Below are 21,058 nucleotides of genomic sequence, written 5' to 3'. Positions count from 1 at the left end.
GGGGTCTTACCTTCACTATCAGTCTCCCATGTGGGACTTTGTCAAAAGTTTGGCTCAAGTCCAAGAAGACTACATCAAATGCATTGACCTCACCTACACACCTGATTATCTTTTCAACGAATTCAGTCAAGTTGGTCAGACATGACTGAACAAAACCATGTTGACTGTCCTTGATTAAGCCCTGCCTCTCAAAGTGCAGATTAATTCTGTTTCACAGAATTGCTTCCAATAGTTTCCCCACCACTGAGTTTAGACTGAATGGCCTGTAGTTTCCTGGTTTATAGATTCCTCCCTTCTTAAATAATGCTACCACATTGGCTGTCCTCCAGTCCCCTGGCACCTCTCCTTTGGCAAGCGAGGAATTGAAAATTATTGCTAGTGCCTCCAAAATTTCCTCCCTTGCCTCACTCAACAACCTGGGATACATTTCATCCGGCCCTGGAGGTTTATCTATTCTTAAACCTACCTATGTCCTCTGACTCCACAGACAAATTACCACTGTGGTCCTTTAATGGGCCCTATTCTTTCCCAGTTGCAGTAAGTAGTCTCACAACACCAGATTAAAGTCCAACAGGTTTATTTGGTAGCACAAGCTTTCAGAGCGCTGCTGCTTCATCAGCTGAGTGAAGAGTTTGGTTCACAAATAGTGCATATATAGACACAAACTCAATTACAAGATAATGGTTGGAATGCGAGTCTTAACAGGTAATCAGATCTTTACAGGTGTAGACAATGTGAGTGGAGAGAGGGTTAAGCACAGGTTAAAGAAGTGTAAATTGTCTCAAGCCAGGACAGTTAGAGAGATTTTGCAAGCCCAGGCAAGTCGTGGAGGTTACAGATAGGTGACGTGAACCTAAGATCCTGGTTGAGGCCATCCTCATGTGTGCGGAACTTGGCTATCAGTTTTTGCTCGGCGATTCTGCATTGTGTGTCGTGAAGGCCACTTTGGAGAACGTTTACCCGAAGATCAGAGGCTGAATGCCCTTGACTGCTGGAGTGATCCCTGACAGCTTTCCCAGTTGCACTTTTACCCTTTGTGTATTTTTGAAGCAATTTAGGATTTTCCCTTATTCTACCTGCCAGTTTCCTTTTATTTCCCCTTTACACTGTCCTAATTTCCTTTTTAAGTTCCCTCTTGTGCATTCTATACTCCTCTGGGGTTTCTGCTGTTTTGAGCCCTTGATGTTAGCCGTAAGCTCTCTTTTTCTCTTTATGCAGTGCTGTATATCCCTCAATATCCAGGGTTCACTGAATTTGTTGGCCGCACCCTTTCTCTTTATTGGAATATGTTGGCCCTGTACTCTCCCCCTTTCCTTCTTGGATACGTCCCACTGTTCTGCCACTGTTTTACCCAGAAGTGTCTGCTCCCAGTCCAGTCTGGCAAAATCATATCTGATCTTATTAAAATCAGTCTTCCCCCAGTTTGATTTCTGGCCCATCGTTGTCCTTTCCCATAACAGAATTGAATCTAACGGAGTTATGATTGCTGTCTGCAAAATGCTCCCCTGCTGATGCTTCAACCACTTGCCTGGCTTTGTTATCTAAAATTAAGTCCAGCACACCCCCTGTCTTGTAGGACCTTCTACGTACTGGCCTAAAAGGTTCTCCTGGATGCATATTTAGAATTCCACTCCTTTTTAAACCTTTCACATGATGACAATCCCGGTTAATGTTGGGGAAGTTGAAATCCCTCACTATCACTTTTACTCTTCTCTGAAGTTTGCCTACCTATTTGCTTTTCTATTTCCCTCAGACTGTTATGAGCCTATAGAAAACTCCCAGCAATGTCACTGCTTCTTATTGGTTTTAAGTTCTACCCATATGGCTCCATTGGAAAAACCTCTATCTATCTAGTTCCATGCTTATATAACTTGAACACATGTCCCCTTGTTCTTTGTAACTTAGCAGACTCAGATAGGCTGTTCACATGTACACAGTGTAGTCCGTTCATTGTTATAAATACTTTAATCTAACCTGCTGTCTATGCTTTTCTTGAGTAAAAAGACTCAACTCAGCATTTTTGGATTTTAAACTAAGCCCCACTAAGAACCTTTTCCAGGACCTCTGCATCTCCCATCATATGAAGCGACTTGAAGTGTGTCGCATTAGTTTTGTATAGGATACAAGAAAGAGTTTGTCACCCGATAAATGATTCTTCTCTTCATCCCAGTGCTTTTAAGTTTATCTGGGAAGGCAGGCAGGCTCTCAGTTTAACTTTCCATTTGAAAGATGGCATCTCACAGTGCAACATCCTCTCAGTATTTCACTGGCATGCCAGCCAAGACTGGGGACTTGAACCCACCACCTCTGTCTCAGCATCATGAGTGTCACCACTAAACCATGGCTGACATCATCCCGGAATAGACTGCTCCATCTGTGATGAGATGACAAAGGTTGTCTAATTGACCCGTGAGTCTGTGAGGTTCCAGCTTTGCTCAGTTGTCCATATCTTTATTGTACATCAAAAGTGTTGACCTGCATTGAGACAATGTTAAAAGATCATACAGCACTCGCATGGAGGAAGAGCAGAGTGTTCTCCGGTGTTCTGGCGGACATTCCTACCCCAACCAATACCACTGAAAAATCAGGTTAGTTGGTCTTCTATGTCTAATTTGCTGCTTGCAGCAACCTTGGTACACGTGATTACCAACACAACAGCACGTCGGAGTGTGGAGTAATCTGTGAAACTCTGAGAACATGAGCACTGTTGCAACTCTCCTCCCGAATGGAAGGGGGAATTGGTGACCCCTGCTGGAGAAGTGTACACACACACATCGATTTTTGGTGAGGAAAGGAATGGGTTTGGATGCAATGCTCCCCGTGATTTGTTTGCTGTCAACTTTCTCAAATCTACAATGGGTATATCAGTGAGATGTAGGAGGAAACATAGAACCTCAGATCTGGCCCCTGACTGCCAACCCCAGGCCCTCAGACCTCCCCAGCCTCAACCTACATCTCCAATGTCTTCAGGAAGGCAGAGAAAATTAGGAAGACTATATTATTGTCCAATTTATCTTGTCCATAGAGAGAAAGAGCGCGGCCATTTGGTCCATCATGTTTGTACTGGCTTTTAGCCAGAGCAATTCCATTATCCCATTCTTTCTCCATAACTCTACACCTTCCCTGCTTATTATTTGTCCAATATCCTTATAGAAGATGCATTGGTGAGTGTAGCAAAGCTTATCATTTTTCAAGAGTCTTCGATCAAACAGATTGTTCAAGTTTCTGTCTGTAGTTTCTTTGTGATGTTTTAAGCTGATGACTCTGGCTTCTGAATCACCAGTGCCCCTTCTCTGTCCCATTTTTCCAACTCACTTAATGTTTTCCTTTTTCCCTAATCAGGTTGATGCAGATGATGTCATTACCAGGGATGAACAGATTTACTTGCTGCTTCATGCTAAACGGAGGTGCGAACAGAAATTGAAGTCCAAGATGGGTAAAGTTGCTGGTGAGTCCTTTCTTTAATTTTGTTGACTATAACTTGATTTATAAAACACCTTTAATGTGGTAAAATGTTCCAAGGTCTTTTTTTACTTATTTGTGGGGACAAGAGTGCCGCTGACTGGCTAGTGTTTATTGCCCATCCCTCGTTGCCCTTGTTCAGAGGACAGCTGAGAGTCAACAACATCGCTGTGGCTCTGGAGTCACATGTAGGCCAGACCAGGTAAGGACGGCAGATTTCCTTCCCTAAAGGACATTTAGTGAATCAGATGGGCTTTTTTTTCCCTGACAATCAACAATGGCTTCATGGTCATCAGTAGATTCTTAATTCCAAATCTTCTTTATTGAATTCAAATTCCACCATCTGCTGTGGTGGGATTCAAACCTGGGTCCCCAGAACATTAGCTGAGTTTCTCGATTAATAGTCTAGCGATAAACCACTAAGCCATCGTCTGATTATCTTCCTGTGAAGGTGCTTCAAAAAAAGGCTTGTGGTAACTTTAAATGCATCTGCTAAAGAATCTAGATGTATTTAAGAATGAAAGACTTGTATTTATATAGGCTGCACTTGCTGCCATCACTGTGCATCTGTAGTTGTGTGCATGGCAGTCATCTTTTGAGGCAGCAATGTGCAGGCCACTGTTTTTAGAAGGCAATGTGCAACATGAGCACAGTTTATTTACTTTCAAGAACCTATTACCATGCATCAAATTAAATGGCTGTCGGAAACCATTAAAGTGAGCTGAAGAATCAGTGTTCAGTAACGATCCTAGGTTAACCCTGTCACTCATCACAAAATACTTTAACACTAACCTGCCAAGTAAGTGATGTGTGGGATCCGTAGATTCCACAAACTAAGAGCTTATTGCAACAACCAGGTTCGGAAGAAAAATGAGCTGAAGGTCTGTTTACGCAGCAGACCACCAGCGCATTTCCCTTTCTAACCAGCAGACCACCAGTGCATTTCCCTTTCTAACCAGCAGACCACCAGCGCATTTCCCTTTCTAACCAGCAGACCACCAGTGCATTTCCCTTTCTAACCTCCAGGAATCCAATGGAGTGCACTCCATTGGATTTCTGCGTGGAGACACAAGGATTTTAATCACACTTTTCTTGACAACAGAACATCTCCAAATGCTTTTCAGCCAATGAAGTGCTTTTGAAATGTATTTGTAATGTAGGAAGCACAGCAGCCAATTTATACACAGTAAGCTCCCAAAATCTGCAATTGACACAGTTAACATAAGAACATAAGAAATAGGAGCAGGAGTAGGCCATCTAGCCCCTCGAGCCTGCCCCGCCATTCAATAAGGTCATGGCTGATCTGAAGTGGATCAGTTCCACTGACCTACCTGATCCCTATAACCCCTAATTCCCTTACCGATCAGGAATCCATCCATCCGTGATTTAAACATATTCAACGAGGTAGCCTCCACCACTTCAGTGGGCAGAGAATTCCAGAGATTCACCACCCTCTGAGAGAAGAAGTTCCTCCTCAACTCTGTCCTAAACTGACCCCCCTTTATTTTGAGGCTGTGCCCTCTCGTTCTAGCTTCCTTTCTAAGCAGAAATAATCTCTCCACCTCTACCCTATCCAGCCCCTTTATTATCTTATAGGTCTCTATGAGATCCCCCCTCAGCCTTCTAAATTCGAACGAGTACAAACCCAATCTGCTCAGTCTCTCCTCATAATCAACACCCCTCATCTCTGGTATCAACCTGGTGAACCTTCTCTGCACTCCCTCCAAGGCCAATATATCCTTCCGCAAATAAGCGGACCAATATTGTACACAGTATTCCAGCTGCGGCCTCACCAATGCCCTGTACAGATGCAGCAAGACATCTCTGCTTTTATATTCTATCTCCCTTGCGATATAGGCCAACATCCCATTTGCCTTCTTAATCACCTGTTGCACCTGCAGACTGGGTTTTTGCATCTCATGCACAAGGACCCCCAGGTCCCTTTGCACAGTAGCATGTTGTAATTTTTTTCCATTTAGATAATAATCCAATTTGCTATTATTTCCTCCAAAGTGAATAACCTCGCATTTGTCAACGTTATACTCCATCTGCCAGATCCTCTCCCACTCACTCAGCCTGTCCAAATCTCTCTGCAGACCTTCTACGCCCTCCACACGATTCACTTTTCCACTTTTCTTTGTGTCGTCTGCAAACTTTGTTACCTTACACTCAGTCCCCTCCTCCAGATCGTCTATATAAATGGTAAATAGTTGAGGCCCCAGTACCGATCCCTGCGGCACGCCACTAGTTACCATCTGCCAACCAGAAAAGCACCCATTTATTCCGACTCTCTGCTTCCTGTCGGATAGCCAATCCCCAATCCACGCTAACACCCTACCCCCAACTCCATGTGACCCAATCTTCTTCAGCAACCTTTTGTGAGGCACCTTATCAAACACCTTTTGATCAACCCCAGTTGATCAGATAATCTGTGTTTTTTGTGATCCTGATTGAAATCATTGATTGTTTCCGCTTCCACCACCCTTGTGGACACCAAGTTCCAAGTCACTACCACTCGCTGTGTGAAACCATTCCTCCTCACTTTCATCCTGCATCTCTTGTCCAAAACTGTAAATCTGCATTCCCTAATCATATGGAGCAGGAGCAGGAGAAGGCTATTGTAATATCGTAATCTCCTTTACTATCAGTTAGCATCTACTTACTGTACCCAAACCTGTCACAATCTTGCACAATTCTATCAAATTTCCCAAACTAATCTTGCAACTCAAATCCCCCATCCCTGGAACCATTCTGGTAAATCTCTTCTGCACCCTCAAGGACCCTCGCATCCTTCCTAAAGTGTGGCCACCAGAACTGAATGCAATGCTCTAATTGTGGCCCAATCAGAGTTTTACATAGGTTCAGGATAACTTGTTTTCAATGGGTAGGATTTTCCAGCCGTGCTCGCCCCGAAACCGGAAAATCCCACCCAAGGTCAACGGACATTTCCATGGTCCGCTCTTCGTCCACTCCGATTCCCATGGTGGGTGGTATGGGAAAATTTGCCCCAATACCTCTAATTAGGAAGTCCAAATCCCATATATTTGTTATCATTGTTTTACCTCAGGATTTGTTAGCTTCTTGCCCTGGAACAAATCCTGCTGGAGACTATGCCCGTTTGTTGCAGACACAATTATTTACATATTATTAACAAAGGTTAAGTAAGAGGAAGACATAGCTGGAGCTGCTCTCTAAGATGCTTCTCAGTCATCTCCTCGGAACATACCCCTGTTGAGCCTGCTCTACCATTTAATTAGATCATGTCTGATCATCTACCTTAAGACCACTATCTCCATATCCTTCGGTGTCATTAGTATCCAGAAATCTATTGATTTCTGTCTTCCACTTGCTCAAAGATTGCATTTCCACAGCCCTCTGGGGTAGAGGATTCCAAATGTTCACCACCCTCTGAGGAAGAAATTCCTCCTCATCTCAGTCCTATATGGCCTGTTCCTTATTCTGAGACTGTGCCTCCTGGTTCTAGACTCGTAATGTGGAAATGCTGGCGTTGGACTGGGGTAAACACAGTAAGGAGTCTAACAACACCAGGTTAAAGTCCAGCAGGTTTATTTGGTAGCAAACGCCACTAGCTTTCGGAGCGCTGCTCCTTCGCAGATTTCCACTCCATCTGACGAAGGAGCAGCGCTCCGAAAGCTAGTGGCGTTTGCTACCAAATAAACCTGTTGGACTTCAACCTGATGTTGTTAGACTCCTTACTGTGTAGACTCGTTAACCAGGCAAAACAAACTATCTACATCCACCCTGTCACACGCTGCAAGAATTTGGTAAGTTTCAATGAGATCACTTCTCACTCTTTGAAACTCTGGAGAATACAGGCCCATCCTTCTTCACTCTCTCCTCGTAAGACAGGGATTTTTACTTAATTTATTGGATGTGGGTGTTGCTGACAGGTCCAGCATTTATTGCCCTTGAGGGCATTTAAGAGTCAACCACGTTGCTGTGACCAGGTAAAGATTTCCTTCTCTGAAGCACATTGGTGAATGAGATTGGTTTTTCTGACTTTTAATTCAGATTTTTAAAGAATTCCAATTTTACCATCTACCATGGTGGGATTTGAACCCAGGTTCTCAGACAATTACGCTGGGTCACTGGACTACTAGTCCAGTAACAATCCCACCACACCAACACCTCTTCTGGTGAGCCTCCGTTGCACTCCCTTTATAGCCGATATATCCTTCCTTAGATTAAGCAACTAAAAAACTGTACTTAGTTGTGGTCTCACAAAGGCTTTATACAATTGCAGCCAGACATCTTTAACCCTGTACTCAAATTTCTTGTAATGAAGGTCAATATATCATTAACCTTCTGATTGTTTGCTGCATCTGTATGCTTGTTTTTATTGAGACATGAACAAGGATAAAATCCTTATACTGCCTCCGCCCTTTGGCCAGTTGTACAGCTTTGCTTAAATTTAAATCATAGAAACCCTACAGTGCAGAAGGAGGCCATTCGGCCCATCGAGTCTGCACCGACCACAATTCCACCCAGGCCCTACGTATTTACCCACTAACCTACTCATCTCAGGAGACTAAAGGGCAAATTTTAGCATGGCCAATCAACCTAACCCGCACATCTTTGGACTGTGGGAGGAAACCGGAGCATCCGGAGGGAACCCACGCAGACACGAGGAGAATGTGCAAACTCCGCACAGACAGTGAGCCAAGCCAGGAATCGAACCCAGGTTCCTGGAGCTGTGAAGCAGCAGTGCTAACCACTGTGCTACCGTGCCGCCCTGAGAAATCTTCCTGAGATTGCAAGAAGTCAGAGATTCTCATCTGCAATGCCAATGGCTGTTCCACCTCTGATCTGGTCATCCTTTTGGGTTCCATAATTACAATTTTCAGTAAGGCGGTACAATTCATTGATGAGTCAATTCCTTCACCTGGTTTATGATGGCACTGATTAAATTTCATCCTTTGTGACAATATTTTTACAAAGACTGAAGTATGAATCAAAGGCTCTATTGACATCCTCACAGGAGGCTCTCCCTTTGTTTAACCCCTGTCTGGCCAGCACATCATCTGCTATGCTCCTAACAGTATATAACAAAGTTGTGTGATTTCAAGAAGAAATTAGATGTAGCTCTTGGGGCTAAAGGGATCAAGGGATATGGGGGGATGGCAGGATCAGGATATTGAATTTGATAAAAACAAAATACTGCGGATGTTTGAATCTGAAACAAAAACAGAAAATGCTGGAAAATCTCAACAGGTCTGACAGCATCTGTGGAGAGAGAATTTAGCCAACGTTTTGAGTCTGGATAACCCTGAATTTGTATTTGATGATCAGCCGTGATCAAAATGAATGGTGGAGCAGACCCAAAGGGCTAAATGGCCTACTCCTGTTTTTATTTTCTATGTTTCTAGCTTGACCTTTACTCTGTTTACTTGCGAGATTTGAGGTAATGTGATACTGGATAAAACTATATTTTGAAATGATAACAGTAGGGGAAAAGCACTAACCATTTTTCACCTGGATTCGAGGTTGTCTTTTCTCATACTGCTTGTCTTGCGTGTCAGCGGGTTGTCCTGATGTGATTGCTGGGTTGGCCTTGCAGTCCTTCACCCGCTGCTCTGCATTGTTGCTGGGCTTCATTAAGGCTTTTCTACTGTCTCTCTGTGGGTGTAGTCACTGATGCCAGCATCTGTTATTGTGGTTTTATTTTGTTAGCTTTTTACTCTAGAACAGATCTTGTGGAGAAACTGGTCTTTTGCTGGGAACACGTTTATTTATACGTATGAAGCTTAAGTAACACCAAGACATGCCTGGAGTTGCTCTCTAAGATGCTTCTCATTCATTTTCTATCAGTGAGTGCCTTCAGTGTGGCATTTTGTTTTACTCATTTACGGGATATGGGCATCACTAGCTAGGCCAGCTTTCATTTCCCACCCCGAATAGCCCCTGAGAAGGTAGTGGTGAGCTGCCTTCTTGAATTGCTGCAGTCCTTGCGGTGTAGGTAAGCCCACAACGCTGTTAGGGAGGGAATTACAGCAACAGTGAAGGAATGGCGATATATTTCCAAGTCAGGATGGTGAGTGGCTTGGAGGGGAACTTCCAGTTGGAGGTGTTTCCATGTATCTGCTGCCTATGTCCTTCTAGATGATATTGGTTGTCGGTTTGGAAGGTGCTGCCGAAGGAACCTTGATGAGTTCTTGCAGTGCATCTTGCAGATGGTACACACTGTTGCTACTATGCATCAATGGTGGAGGGAATGAAAGTTTGAGGAAGGGATGCCATAGCTCCAATTGCACATGCTCAGTAGGTATCATTAGAGTTTTCCCAAAGGTAGGGGAATCTAAAACTCGAGGGCATAGGTTTAAGGTGAGAGGGGAGAGATACAAAAGTGTCCAGAGGGGCAATTTTTTCACACAGAGGGTGGTGAGTGTCTGGAACAAGTTGCCAGCGGTAGTAGTGGAAGCGGGTACAATTTTGTCTTTTAAAAAGCATTTAGATAGCTACATGGATATGATGGGTATGGAGGGATATGGGCCAAATGTGGGCAATTGGGATTAGCTTAGGGGTTTTAAAAAGAAAAAGGACGGCATGGACAGGTTGGGCTGAAGGGCCTGTTTCCATGCTGTAAACCTCTATGACTCTATGAGTTAACCCGTTACTCTATAATATGCTTTGCTAAACACTTTATCAATATGTTCTTTTACCATAAAAGATTGGTGCACCTACACTTCTCAGTCCTTCAGTTCCTGCATACTGTTTTGAATGGTGTCCATTTAGTCTGCATTGCTTGTCCCTATCCCTGCTGCCACAATGCATCATGAACCCACACGTATTTATATTAATTTGATCTGAACCTTCTGACTTAGAGGCAAGAGTGCTTTTCACTGAGCTATGGCTGTCGCAGTAAATGATGAAACTAAGGATCTAGCTATAATACCATATTGAATTCTGTGCACTGTGACAGGATGTTTAAATGTTGGCAGGAAGTGTAACATTTGTGCTCAGTTGCAGGAGCAATGCAACATGTGCACCCACGTAGATAATAGGGTGCTATAATTTGATCCTTGCACTGCTCAGTTGCTAACTGAGCAACACCCACTGGAAGTTCCCCTGCCCAGGCTGGGTTTTTCTTCATCTGATGAAACGCAACATTCAGAATCCAACCTGAAGAGCAGTGAGTTGGAGGGGCCAGGGTTACCTTGGAATAAGACCTTAGTACAAGTTGGGAGAGCAGGGACAAGAATCTGGAGGAATCAGTTCCGTTTGAGGACAAGCACCTTTCTGGCATCATTGGAGGAGTGTGGAAGAAGCGACTGAGCTGAGACAGCGAGACAAGGGCCGCCTATTGAACTCAGGTCATTAAATAATAAAATTGGCTCCGAGTTGTTTGCTTGCTGTAGGAGCTCAACCTTTCAGTTGATGTGTAAAGCCTTGCTGTGAAACATTCCAGAGTTTATTATTATTTATTTTTCTAAGAGGCACTGAGTGATCTTTCCTTTTTGCCAGCCCCGAGCTTGTGCTGAAGGAGAGTGGGAGGGAGGGAGGGGGATGGGCTGGTGGGAAAAACCATGGCTGCCTAATTGGCAAGATGCCCTCACCCTCCTGCCTGCCAACCTGAGTTACAGCACTGAGTGCAAAAAAAAAGGGTTTATTTGGCAGAATGCAGAATTCAGTGGCTTCTGATGAGCGCTGATAGCCATAGCCAATGGAGGGGAATTTACCAGGTATAAATATGGCTTTGGACATGTTAATGATCAATATTTAAAGATTTAGAATGTCTTCAGAAACTCTGCTATTTGGTTAAGGCATCCTGGCCTGAACACCTAATTGTGACATTATTCCTGATTGCTTGTTAAGGGAGTGTCTCCAAATTACATGCCCAACCTGATGTGAGGTATTGACGCTTTCATGAACATGAGGAAACATTCACATTTGATCAATATTCCTGGGCCACCCAACAGCTATTCCAGTCAGATGTGGAATAGAGCGTCAGAGTGGGAGACATAGAGAACCATTTTACCGTTCTTACACATGACAGGGCACAGAATGTTCGCCAAACTCAGGGAAATAAATCTTTTAGAATTGCTACATACTTCATAGATAGAAAAATAATACTTGTCTGGGATAGCTGGAACCTATGGGCCATTGCCCAAAGGAATTGTGGGTCGGCTGTTTTTAGCAGTGTGGTCAGAGGTTGTGTACTGAATTTTATTGCAAACATACCCAGCCTTGTTTCAAGTTTCCTTGCTGCACAGAAGCATGCTCTGTGTACCAGGCCTCCACTGCCTGCTCTCATCCAAACTCCTAAAATTAGCCTTTAAAATTATTTGATTCCCACATACCACAATATCCTTTGATTTCCTTTTCTGGGTGACAGCGTGTCACCAGTTTAACACAGCACCGTTTTTAAAAAGCAAATCAAACTCCGCAAAACGCACACGGGCCGGGTCTGACCGAGAGAGCAGGATCACAGAGACTTGGGCCTCTGAGGCAGCGCAGCCAAAAATAACTTTCTTGTTTACCAAAATCTTTGTAATTCAAGATTGTTTTTCTTCAAGTTGGGAGAATCCAAAAAATAACATTTGCAGTAAATTTTAAATGGGCAGCAATCTCATGCTGCTGGTGGGACTGCGGTTGAAGCTTGTCCCTGCATTATCTATATCTTCTTTAAGTTGGGTCACTGCTGATTATTTGCCCCTCCTCTCCACTGTATGCTGCATCATACTGGGATAAGGTCGCACAGTTGTCTTTTAGTACATTATGGTTGAAATCTTCTGTGGGTGGCATGGCAGCACAGTGGTTAGCATTGCTGCCTCACAGCGCCAGAGACCTGGGTTCGATTCTGGTCTTGGGTCACTGTCTGTGTGGAGTCTGTACGTTCTCCTCATGACTGCGTGGGTTTCCTCCAGGTGCTCTGGTTTCCTCCCACAGTCCAAACATGTTTAGGTTAGGTGGATTAGCCATGGTAAATATATGGGGTTGTGGAGATAGGGAGGGGGCGGTTTGGGCCTGGGCAAGTTGTTCTTTTGGAGAGTCAGTGCAGCCTTTATGGGCCGAATGTCCTCCTTCTGCACTGTAGAAGGAGGACATCCTTCTGGTCCTCAATGGCGGCTGGAATTTTCCAGTACCACTGAAAGTGAATGGAGCTTTGGCTAAATTCTCCATTCTCACTCGCAACTGATCTTGCCATGGATAAAACTGGAGAATCCTGCCCTATATGTGTATGAATGTCACACTCAGTAACACTCAATAAGGTGTGTCCCATTCACTCAAGTATGTTACATCCATGTAGCAATCTGGAGCTACGGATAGTGATGGTGGAGGCTGTAACATTCTTTCCGTCACATCTTGACCAGGAAACTCCCCCATTCTTCCCACCTGTAATTGGTGAGTATTGGAAGGATTTGCAGGTTGACACTCAACCTATTTGGCCATGTTATGAACGCATCTACCTTGGCCATTAAGCCCTGCAATGAGCCCACTTGATGGTTTAACTGGAAAGATCCCAGAATGGAAACCTGGCTCAAAAGACAGTCCTTTTACTTTTGTTTTAGACATAGAGAAACAGAGTCACAGGACTGCTATTTGTTTTAACAGCAAGAAAAAGAAACATTTATTAAACATGAAAAGTTTGATTATGATACTCCCTTTCCTCTCCCCCCTCTTGTTCTCCTTCAGTGTACCTGAACAGATGCCGGAGCGTGGCGACTAGGGGATTTTCACAGTAACTTCATTGCAGTGTTAATGCAAGCTTGCTTGTGACATTAATAAATAAACTTTAAACTTTAGCTTCACAAATATATACAAGTTTAAAGGTTAACACAAGTTACAAAGTATATCTTAGGCTATAATGGTCTCAGTCCCTTTAAGCACACAGGCTGGCTGTGGTCAGACATGCTACGCTCTGAACCTGACTGAATTTCTGTGGGTTTCTCCTCAGATGATTCTGATGTCGTGAGCCACTTTGTCTCACTGAACTCCGGCTTCTCCACGAGTGATTTTAAATTCCGTTTTCAAAAATACATACTTTGGCAAATCTTCTTCTAATCAGTGATTTGCACCAGCTGCTTCTATCAATGATTCATAGAATCATAGAATCCTACAGAGCAGAAGGAGGCCATTCGGTCCATCGAGTCTGCACTGACCACAATCCCACCCAGGCCCTATCCACATAACGTCATGCATTTACCGTAGCTAGTTCCCCTGACACTAAGGGGCAATTTAGCATGGCCAATCAACCTAACCCGCACATCTTTGGACTGTGGGAGGAAACCGGAGCATCTGGAGGAACCCCAAGATGGTGCCAGAGGTCCAACATACCTTCTAATTCAATCTTTTACTCTCGTTTTATGCTTCTAAAACTTCATTCTAACTCTTTTAAACTCTCTCATTAAGTTGATCTTTCTCTACACCCTAGCTATGACTGTAAAACTACATTCTGCACTTTCCCCTTCTCTATGAATGGTATGCTTTGTCTGTATAGCACGCAAGAAACAATACTTTTCACTGTATGTTAATACATGTGACAATAAATTAAAAAATCAAATCAAAACCCACGCAGACATGGGGAGAACGTGCAAACTCCACACAGACAGTGACCCAAGCCAGGAATTGAACCCGGGTCCCTGGCACTGTGAGGCACTGCTGCCCACCAATGCCTCTACTTTCTCAGAAGACTAAGGAAATTTGGTTAGTGGTTAGCACTGCTGCCTCATCAGCACCAGGGATCCGGGTTCAATTCCGGCCTCCGGTTTAAAGTTTTTAAAAAGTTTATTTATTAGTGTCATAAGTAAGGCTGACGTTAACACTGCAATGAAGATACTGTGAAATTCCTCTAGTTGCCACACTCCTGTGCCTATTCAGGTCAATACACCTAACCAACACATCTTTGGACTATGGGAGGAAACCTGAGCACCCGGAGGAAACCCACGCAGACACGGGGAGAATGTGCAAACTCCACATAGACAGTGACCCAAGCCGGAAATCGAACCCAGGTCCCTGGCGCTGTGAGGCAGCAGTGCTAACCACTGTGCCACCGTGCCACCCCTCTGTTTCTGTTACTGTCTGTGCGGAGTTTGCATGTTCTCCCCGTGTCTGCATGAGTTTCCTCTGGGTGCTCCGGTTTCCTTCCAGAGTCCAAAGATGAGCGGGTTAGGTTGATTGGCCATGCTAAATTAACCCTCCGTGTCAGGGGGATTAGCAGGGCAAATACGTGGGTTTACGGGGATACGGCCTGGCTGAGATTGTTGTTGGTGCAGGCTCAATAGGCCAAATGGTCTCCTTCTACACTGGAGGGATTCTATGATAGTTGACAATTCATCAGTTCATGTAGATCCAGGACTGAGGAAGATCCAGGTTTGAAGTGGTGAAAATGCAGCAGGGATTGATCATTAATTATTTTGCAATATAGATATAATGTTACATCTTAGAGATAATCTTGGTCAAATCTGATCTTTATGAAATCATCCTCAAGAAACACAATGACAGTATTTGGACTGACAAGTCTTTTGACTGGTCTAAACTCCACCTAGTCACCTCCTTACCATTGGGTCAATGCAATGATTCTGCGTTCATAATAAGGAGCCATGTTCAAAGACAACACAGATCAGGCTTTCTATAGTATCGGTGCCACATCTCAAACTGGAGTTTGACTCATATATTCCCTTCCGATTATCCCTTTAAGGATCATTCTGCAGAGTAAGAGTTACATGACTTGGGGAGCCAATTCGGAGCAGGCTGGGGGATCACTCGGTAAGCATGGGCTCCTGTATTCAGTTATCTCAGGAACTGATTGCAGCCACGAGGCTGCAAAACCTCTGTATAGTTTTAACCTATAAATAAACGACTTTTCCTACACTGATGAATGATCATCTTCGCAAACTGCAAGAATTGAGTATTCTGAAACTTCAGTGGAGAACCAGGGGAGTGATTCATTCTGAGAGAGTTTTGATCAAACATAGTGCACCATCTTTACATACCAAACCTGTGTTGTCATTCACTTATGAATGCTTGGGAAGTGATCAAACTTGTAATGTGTCTGACGTGGAACTGAGCGACTTGCTTCCCTTTGATGAAAATAAATCAAGTAAAATCAGGATGTTTTCCTTTCTCTGCTAATTGCTAGTATATGTCCATCATAGAACCAATACATCTGTACATGGAAGATGCAAAGGGAATTAATCACTGCTTCTTTACCAAGTTAGCTGCTTATAGCTGGACTTGCTATAATTGACCCCAGCACCATTGATTTAAGGGAGAGAAAATTAAGTGATGGTTGTTGGAGGCTTTGGTTGCTAGGGGTTGTTGAGATTTTTTGGGGGTTTTTTTTGCTGGGGGTTTTTTTTGCTGGGGGTTTTTTTTGCTGAGGTTTTTTTGCTGGTTTTTTTTTGCTGGGTTTTTTTTTAGCTGGGGTTTTTTTGCTGGGGGCTTATTTTGCTGGGGGTTTTTTGTTGGGTTTATTTTTGCTGGGGAGGGATTTTGGTTGCTGGAGGGGGATTTTGGTCGCTGGTGATTGTTGGGGGTTTTGGTTGTTGGGGGTTTTGGTTGTTGGGGTTTTGGTTGTTGGGGTTTTGGTTGTTGGGGTTTTGGTTGTTGGGGTTTTGGTTGTTGGGGTTTTGGTTGTTGGGGTTTTGGTTGTTGGGGTTTTGGTTGTTGGGGTTTTGGTTGTTGGGGTTTTGGTTGTTGGGGTTTTGGTTGTTGGGGTTTTGGTTGTTGGGGTTTTGGTTGTTGGGGTTTTGGTCGCTGGGGTTTTGGTTGCTGGGGTTATTTTTGGGAGTTTTGGTTGTTGGAAGTTTTGGTTGTGGGGATTGTTGGGGATTTTGTATGTTGGGGCCAGATTCACCGACCTTGCCTGCAGCTGGGATTTTTCGGTTCTGCTACAGTGAATGGATATTTGGCTGAGCACCAAGCTCTCCGTTCTTGCTGGCAGTGGCGGCAAGGCATAAATGGCCAGAGAATTCTGGTCTTGGTGTTTTTGTATCTATACATTCTTCTCTCAGAAAACATATATTGTGAATATCTGGGGTCCCGCACCGATCCCTATGCGACCCCACTAGTCATTGCCTGCCATTTGGAAATTGACCTGTTTATTCCTATTCTTTGTTTCCTGTCTGCCAAACAGTTTTCTATCTATCTTGATACACTACTCCTAATCCCATGTGCTTTGATTTTACACCCTAACCTCTAATGTGGGACATTGTCAAAAGCCTTCTGAAAGTCCAAAAAGAAACCACATCCGCTGGCTCCCCCTCATCAACACTACTGGTTATATCCTCGAAGAATTCCAGTCGATTTGTAAAGCATGATTTCCCTTTCATACATCCATGCTGACTCTGTCCAATTCTATCACTGTTTACCAAATACTCTGCTATAAAATCTTTGATAATGGACTCTAGAATTTTCCCCACTACTGATGTCAGGCTGACTGATCTATAATTCCCTGTTTTCTCTCTACCTCCCCTTTTAAGTAGTAGAGTTGCCTTAGTTACCCTTGAATCTGTAGGAACTGTTGCAGAGTCTATAGAATCTTGGAAGATAATCACCAATGCATCCATTGTTTCTCAGGCCACTTTCTTGAGTACTCTGGGATGTTGAATATCAGGCTCTGGGGATTTATTGGCCTTAAACTCCAACAATTTCCCCAACACCATTTCTCTACTTATACTGATTTCCTTCAGTTCCTCCCTCTCACTAAACTCTGTGTTCCCGAACGTTTCTGGTATGTTATTTGTTTCCTCCTTTGTGAAGACAGAACCAAAGTATGTATTTAGTTGGTCAGTCATTTATTTGCTCCTCATTATAAATTTCCCTGTTTCTGACTGGGGCCTACATTTGTCTTCACTAATCTTTTTCTGTTCATAAACCCATAGAAACCTTTACATCAGTTTTTATGTTCCCTGCAAGCTTACTGTTGCAGTTCACCCATCTCCTCTTTGAATATTTACCATTACCTATCTAACAATATCCCTTTAAATAATGTTTCCTAATCCATCATAACCAAATCGCACCTCATATCACCGAGTTTTCTTTATTAAGATTCAGGACCCTCGTCTCAGAATCAACTACATCTCTTTCCAACTCGATGAAAAATTCTACCATATAATGGTTGCTCCTCACCAAGGGGTCTTGCACAACTAGATTACCAATTATTCCTTTCTCATTAAAGTTTAAAGTTTATTTATTAGTGTCACAAATGGGCTTACATTAACACTGCAGTGAAGTTACTGTGAAAATCCCCTAGTCGCCACACTCTGGTGCCTGTTCAGCTACATTGAGGGAGAATTTAACATGGCCAATGCACCTAACCAGCTAGTCTTTGAGGGTGGGGGTGGAAACCGGAGCAGCTGGAGGAAACCCACGCAGACATGGGGAGAACGTGCAGACTCCGCACAGTCACCCAAGGCGGGAGTCATAGAATCCTACAATGCAGAAGGAGGCCATTTGGCCCATTGAGTCTGCACCGACCACAGTCCCACCCTATCTCCATAACCCCATGCATTTACCCTAGCTAGTCCCCCTGACACTATGGGGCAATTTAGCATGGCCAATCCACCTAACCCATACATCTTTGAAATGTGGGAGGAAACCAGAGCATCCGGAGGCAACCCATGCAGACACGGGAAGAACATACAAACTCCACACAGACAGTGACCTAAGCCCGGAATCGAATCCGAGTCCCTGGTGCTGTGAGGCAGCAGTGCTAACCACTGTGCTGCCCCAGTTGTTTCCTCAACATATTGATCCAGAAACCACCCCGCATATACTTCAGGAATTCATCCTCTACAGTACTGTAGAATTTGATTTGTCCAGTCCATATGCAGATGAAAGTCACCCATACTTACAGATATTTCTTTTTTGCATGTGTCTATAATTTCCTGTTTAATGCCATTCCTGACATAAACGCTATAGTTTGGGAGTCTATATACAGGGACTAGGCATAAAATGGTTCGGCATAGACAAGAAGGGCCAAAAGGCCTGTTTCTGAGCTGTAATTTTCTATGGTTCTATGGTTTTCTATAGCACCCACTAACATTTCTTTCCCCTTGGTGTTTCTCAGCGCTGCTCGTACAGATTCCACAGTGTTGGAATTCGTATCTTTTCTCACAATTGTGTTAATTTCCATTTAACCAGCAATGTAAATCCGCTGCCTTTTTCATTTTGTCTGTCCTTCCTAAATAGTGAATACCCGTGGATGTTCAATTCCCATCCCTGCTCATCCTGCAGCCATGCCACCGTAATCCCAAGTATATCATACACGCTTACATTTATTTGCGCTTTATTGCGAATGCTCTGTGCATTAAGGCACAAAACCTTAAGGATTGCCTTTTTAACATGACGTGTCCTGTTCCCACTGTTTTTCACTGTGGTACTGTTTGATTCTGGCCCTTGATTTCTCTGCCTATCATTTTTCTTCCCTTTCTGTATTTTGTTCTTGTCCTTGATTCCCCCTCCTCTGGCTCCTTGCATAGGTTCCCATCCTCCTGCCATTTTAGTTTAAACCCTCCGCAACCACTCTAGCAAATATTCCCCCTACGACATCAGTCCCGGTCCTGCCCGGGTGTTATCTACACAGTTTGTACTGGTCCCACCTCCCCCAGAACTTGTCCCAATGTTCCAGGAATCTGATACCCTCCCCCTCACTCCATCTCTTCTGCCACAATTTCATCTGATATATCCTGCTATTTCCACTCTGACTAGCATGTGAATGATTCTACACTACAGAAACTGTGGAAAACCATCATTGAAGGATGAGCTGATGCAATTCAGCATGTCCACCAAAACGTGAGTCCATTTTGGTCTTGTTAAGAAAACCAAGGCATTTTCCAAGGAGTCATTTTTAAAAGCAGACAGGTCATCATACCGGAATCTTTGCAACCTGATATTCTTCAACAACTTCATCACTCACACATGGGCATAGACCAGATGCAAAAACTCACAAAAGAGGTAGTCTATTGGCCGGTGTGAACAATGACACTGAAGTCATCATCAAGACATGTGAGGCACATCCACGGTGTTGGACAAGTCAGCACAAAGACCTTTTGATTCTAGATGAAGTTCCTAGTCATTCTTTGTCCAAAATCACATCCGACCTCTTTCATATCCATGGTACTGACATCATCGCAGTCATTGGCTACCAAGTATTCATTATTCCACTATGGTACAATACGTCACGAACATCTGTTGCACACACTCAAAGTCCTATTTTCAGTTTTTTTGGCAACCAGGAACAACATCCAAGAATGACAACCCCATAGATCACTATGGGAAATTAAAGAAACCTCCAGACAAAGTTACTGTTACAAGATCTGGGGCGGCACAGTGGTTAGCACTGCTGCCTCACAGTGCCAGAGACCTGGGTTCAATTCCAGCCTTGGGTGTTTGTCTGTGTGGAATTTGCACATTCTCCCCATGTCTGCATGGGTTTCCTCCGGGTGCTCCTCCGGTTTCCTCCCACAGTCCAAAGATGTGCGGGTTAGGTGGATTGGCCATGCTAAATTGCCCCTCGGTGTCAGGGGGATTAGTAGGGTTAATACATGGGGTTATGGGGACAGGGCCTGGGTGGGATTGTTGTTGGTGTAGGCGTGATGGGCTGAATGGCCTCCTGCACTGTAGGGATTCTATATTTAAAAAAAATAATTCTATTTTTTTAAAAAAAATCTGTATGTACCAGTAGATTTCGGTAATGGTTTAGAGACTTATAAATCACCAGTTTTATACACGTATGGAATGGTAATCCCTTTGGGAGGGGGAAAAGTATCTTTATAAAGAAAGGGGGTATTGTAATATGCTTGTAAGGAAGAGCAGCATGACATCACTAGAAGGGAAATGTGTGATGTGAGCTTTGAGCAGAACATATGCCCACGCACGCACGCCACGCACACACCCCACACACACCACACACACACCTCTGATTCTTCAAGCTTTATATCCTATGTAGAACTGTTCTCATGTGCCTAGTCTAAATAAATGAGCCCACAATGTGTTTACCCAATCCCTTACAAGTGATTGGTGTCTTGTGTCTTGTACAGTAAATGAGTCCAAGGGATTATATCATTACAATAACATGACAAACCACACTTTATACTTTCTTCCACAGAAGGCTACTGTGCTCCCCAATGGGATGGCATTCTTTGCTGGCCAGAAGGACCACCAGGGAAGTTGGTGCCAATGCAGTGCCCAGATTACATATATGATTTTAACCATCAAGGTAAGAGCGTAGTCAGTAGTTGCCATTTGACACTGACTAAAAGCACAGTATTTTAGAACACAATGTTTCACACAGGAGTCATGAGGTTTGTTTTATTTATTAGTCATAAGTAGGCTTATATTAACACTACAATCTTGTTTCCTTCTGTATGAATGGTATGTTTTGTCTGTATAGCACACAAGAAACAATACTTTTTACTGTATGTTAATACATGTGACGATAATAAATCAAATCAAAATACTGTGAAAACCCCCTAGTCGCCACACTCCGGCACCTGTTCGGGTACACTGAGGGAGAATTTAGCATGGCCAATGCGTCTAACCAGCACGTCTTTCGGACTGTGGGAGGAAACGGGAGCAGACACGGGGAGAACCTGCAGACTCTGCACAGACAATGACCCAAGCTTGGAATTGA

The 21,058-nt window shown here is 43.7% G+C and overlaps 1 protein-coding gene across 1 annotated transcript in view; it reads left to right on the top strand.

The window, feature by feature from the left end:
- Window positions 1–21,058, top strand: part of pth1r (parathyroid hormone 1 receptor) — a 93,498-nt gene that overhangs the window by 37,911 nt on the left and 34,529 nt on the right. The window contains exons 2-3 of the mRNA XM_078215900.1: window positions 3,343–3,448; window positions 20,534–20,644. Of these exons, the coding sequence (XP_078072026.1) occupies window positions 3,343–3,448; window positions 20,534–20,644 (217 nt within the window). The remainder of the gene's footprint in view (window positions 1–3,342; window positions 3,449–20,533; window positions 20,645–21,058) is intronic.

This window comes from Mustelus asterias, chromosome 7 (genome assembly GCF_964213995.1).
Source record: "Mustelus asterias chromosome 7, sMusAst1.hap1.1, whole genome shotgun sequence".
NCBI classification, from domain to species: Eukaryota; Metazoa; Chordata; class Chondrichthyes; order Carcharhiniformes; family Triakidae; genus Mustelus; species Mustelus asterias.
This window is presented reverse-complemented; position numbering and strand designations above follow the sequence as displayed.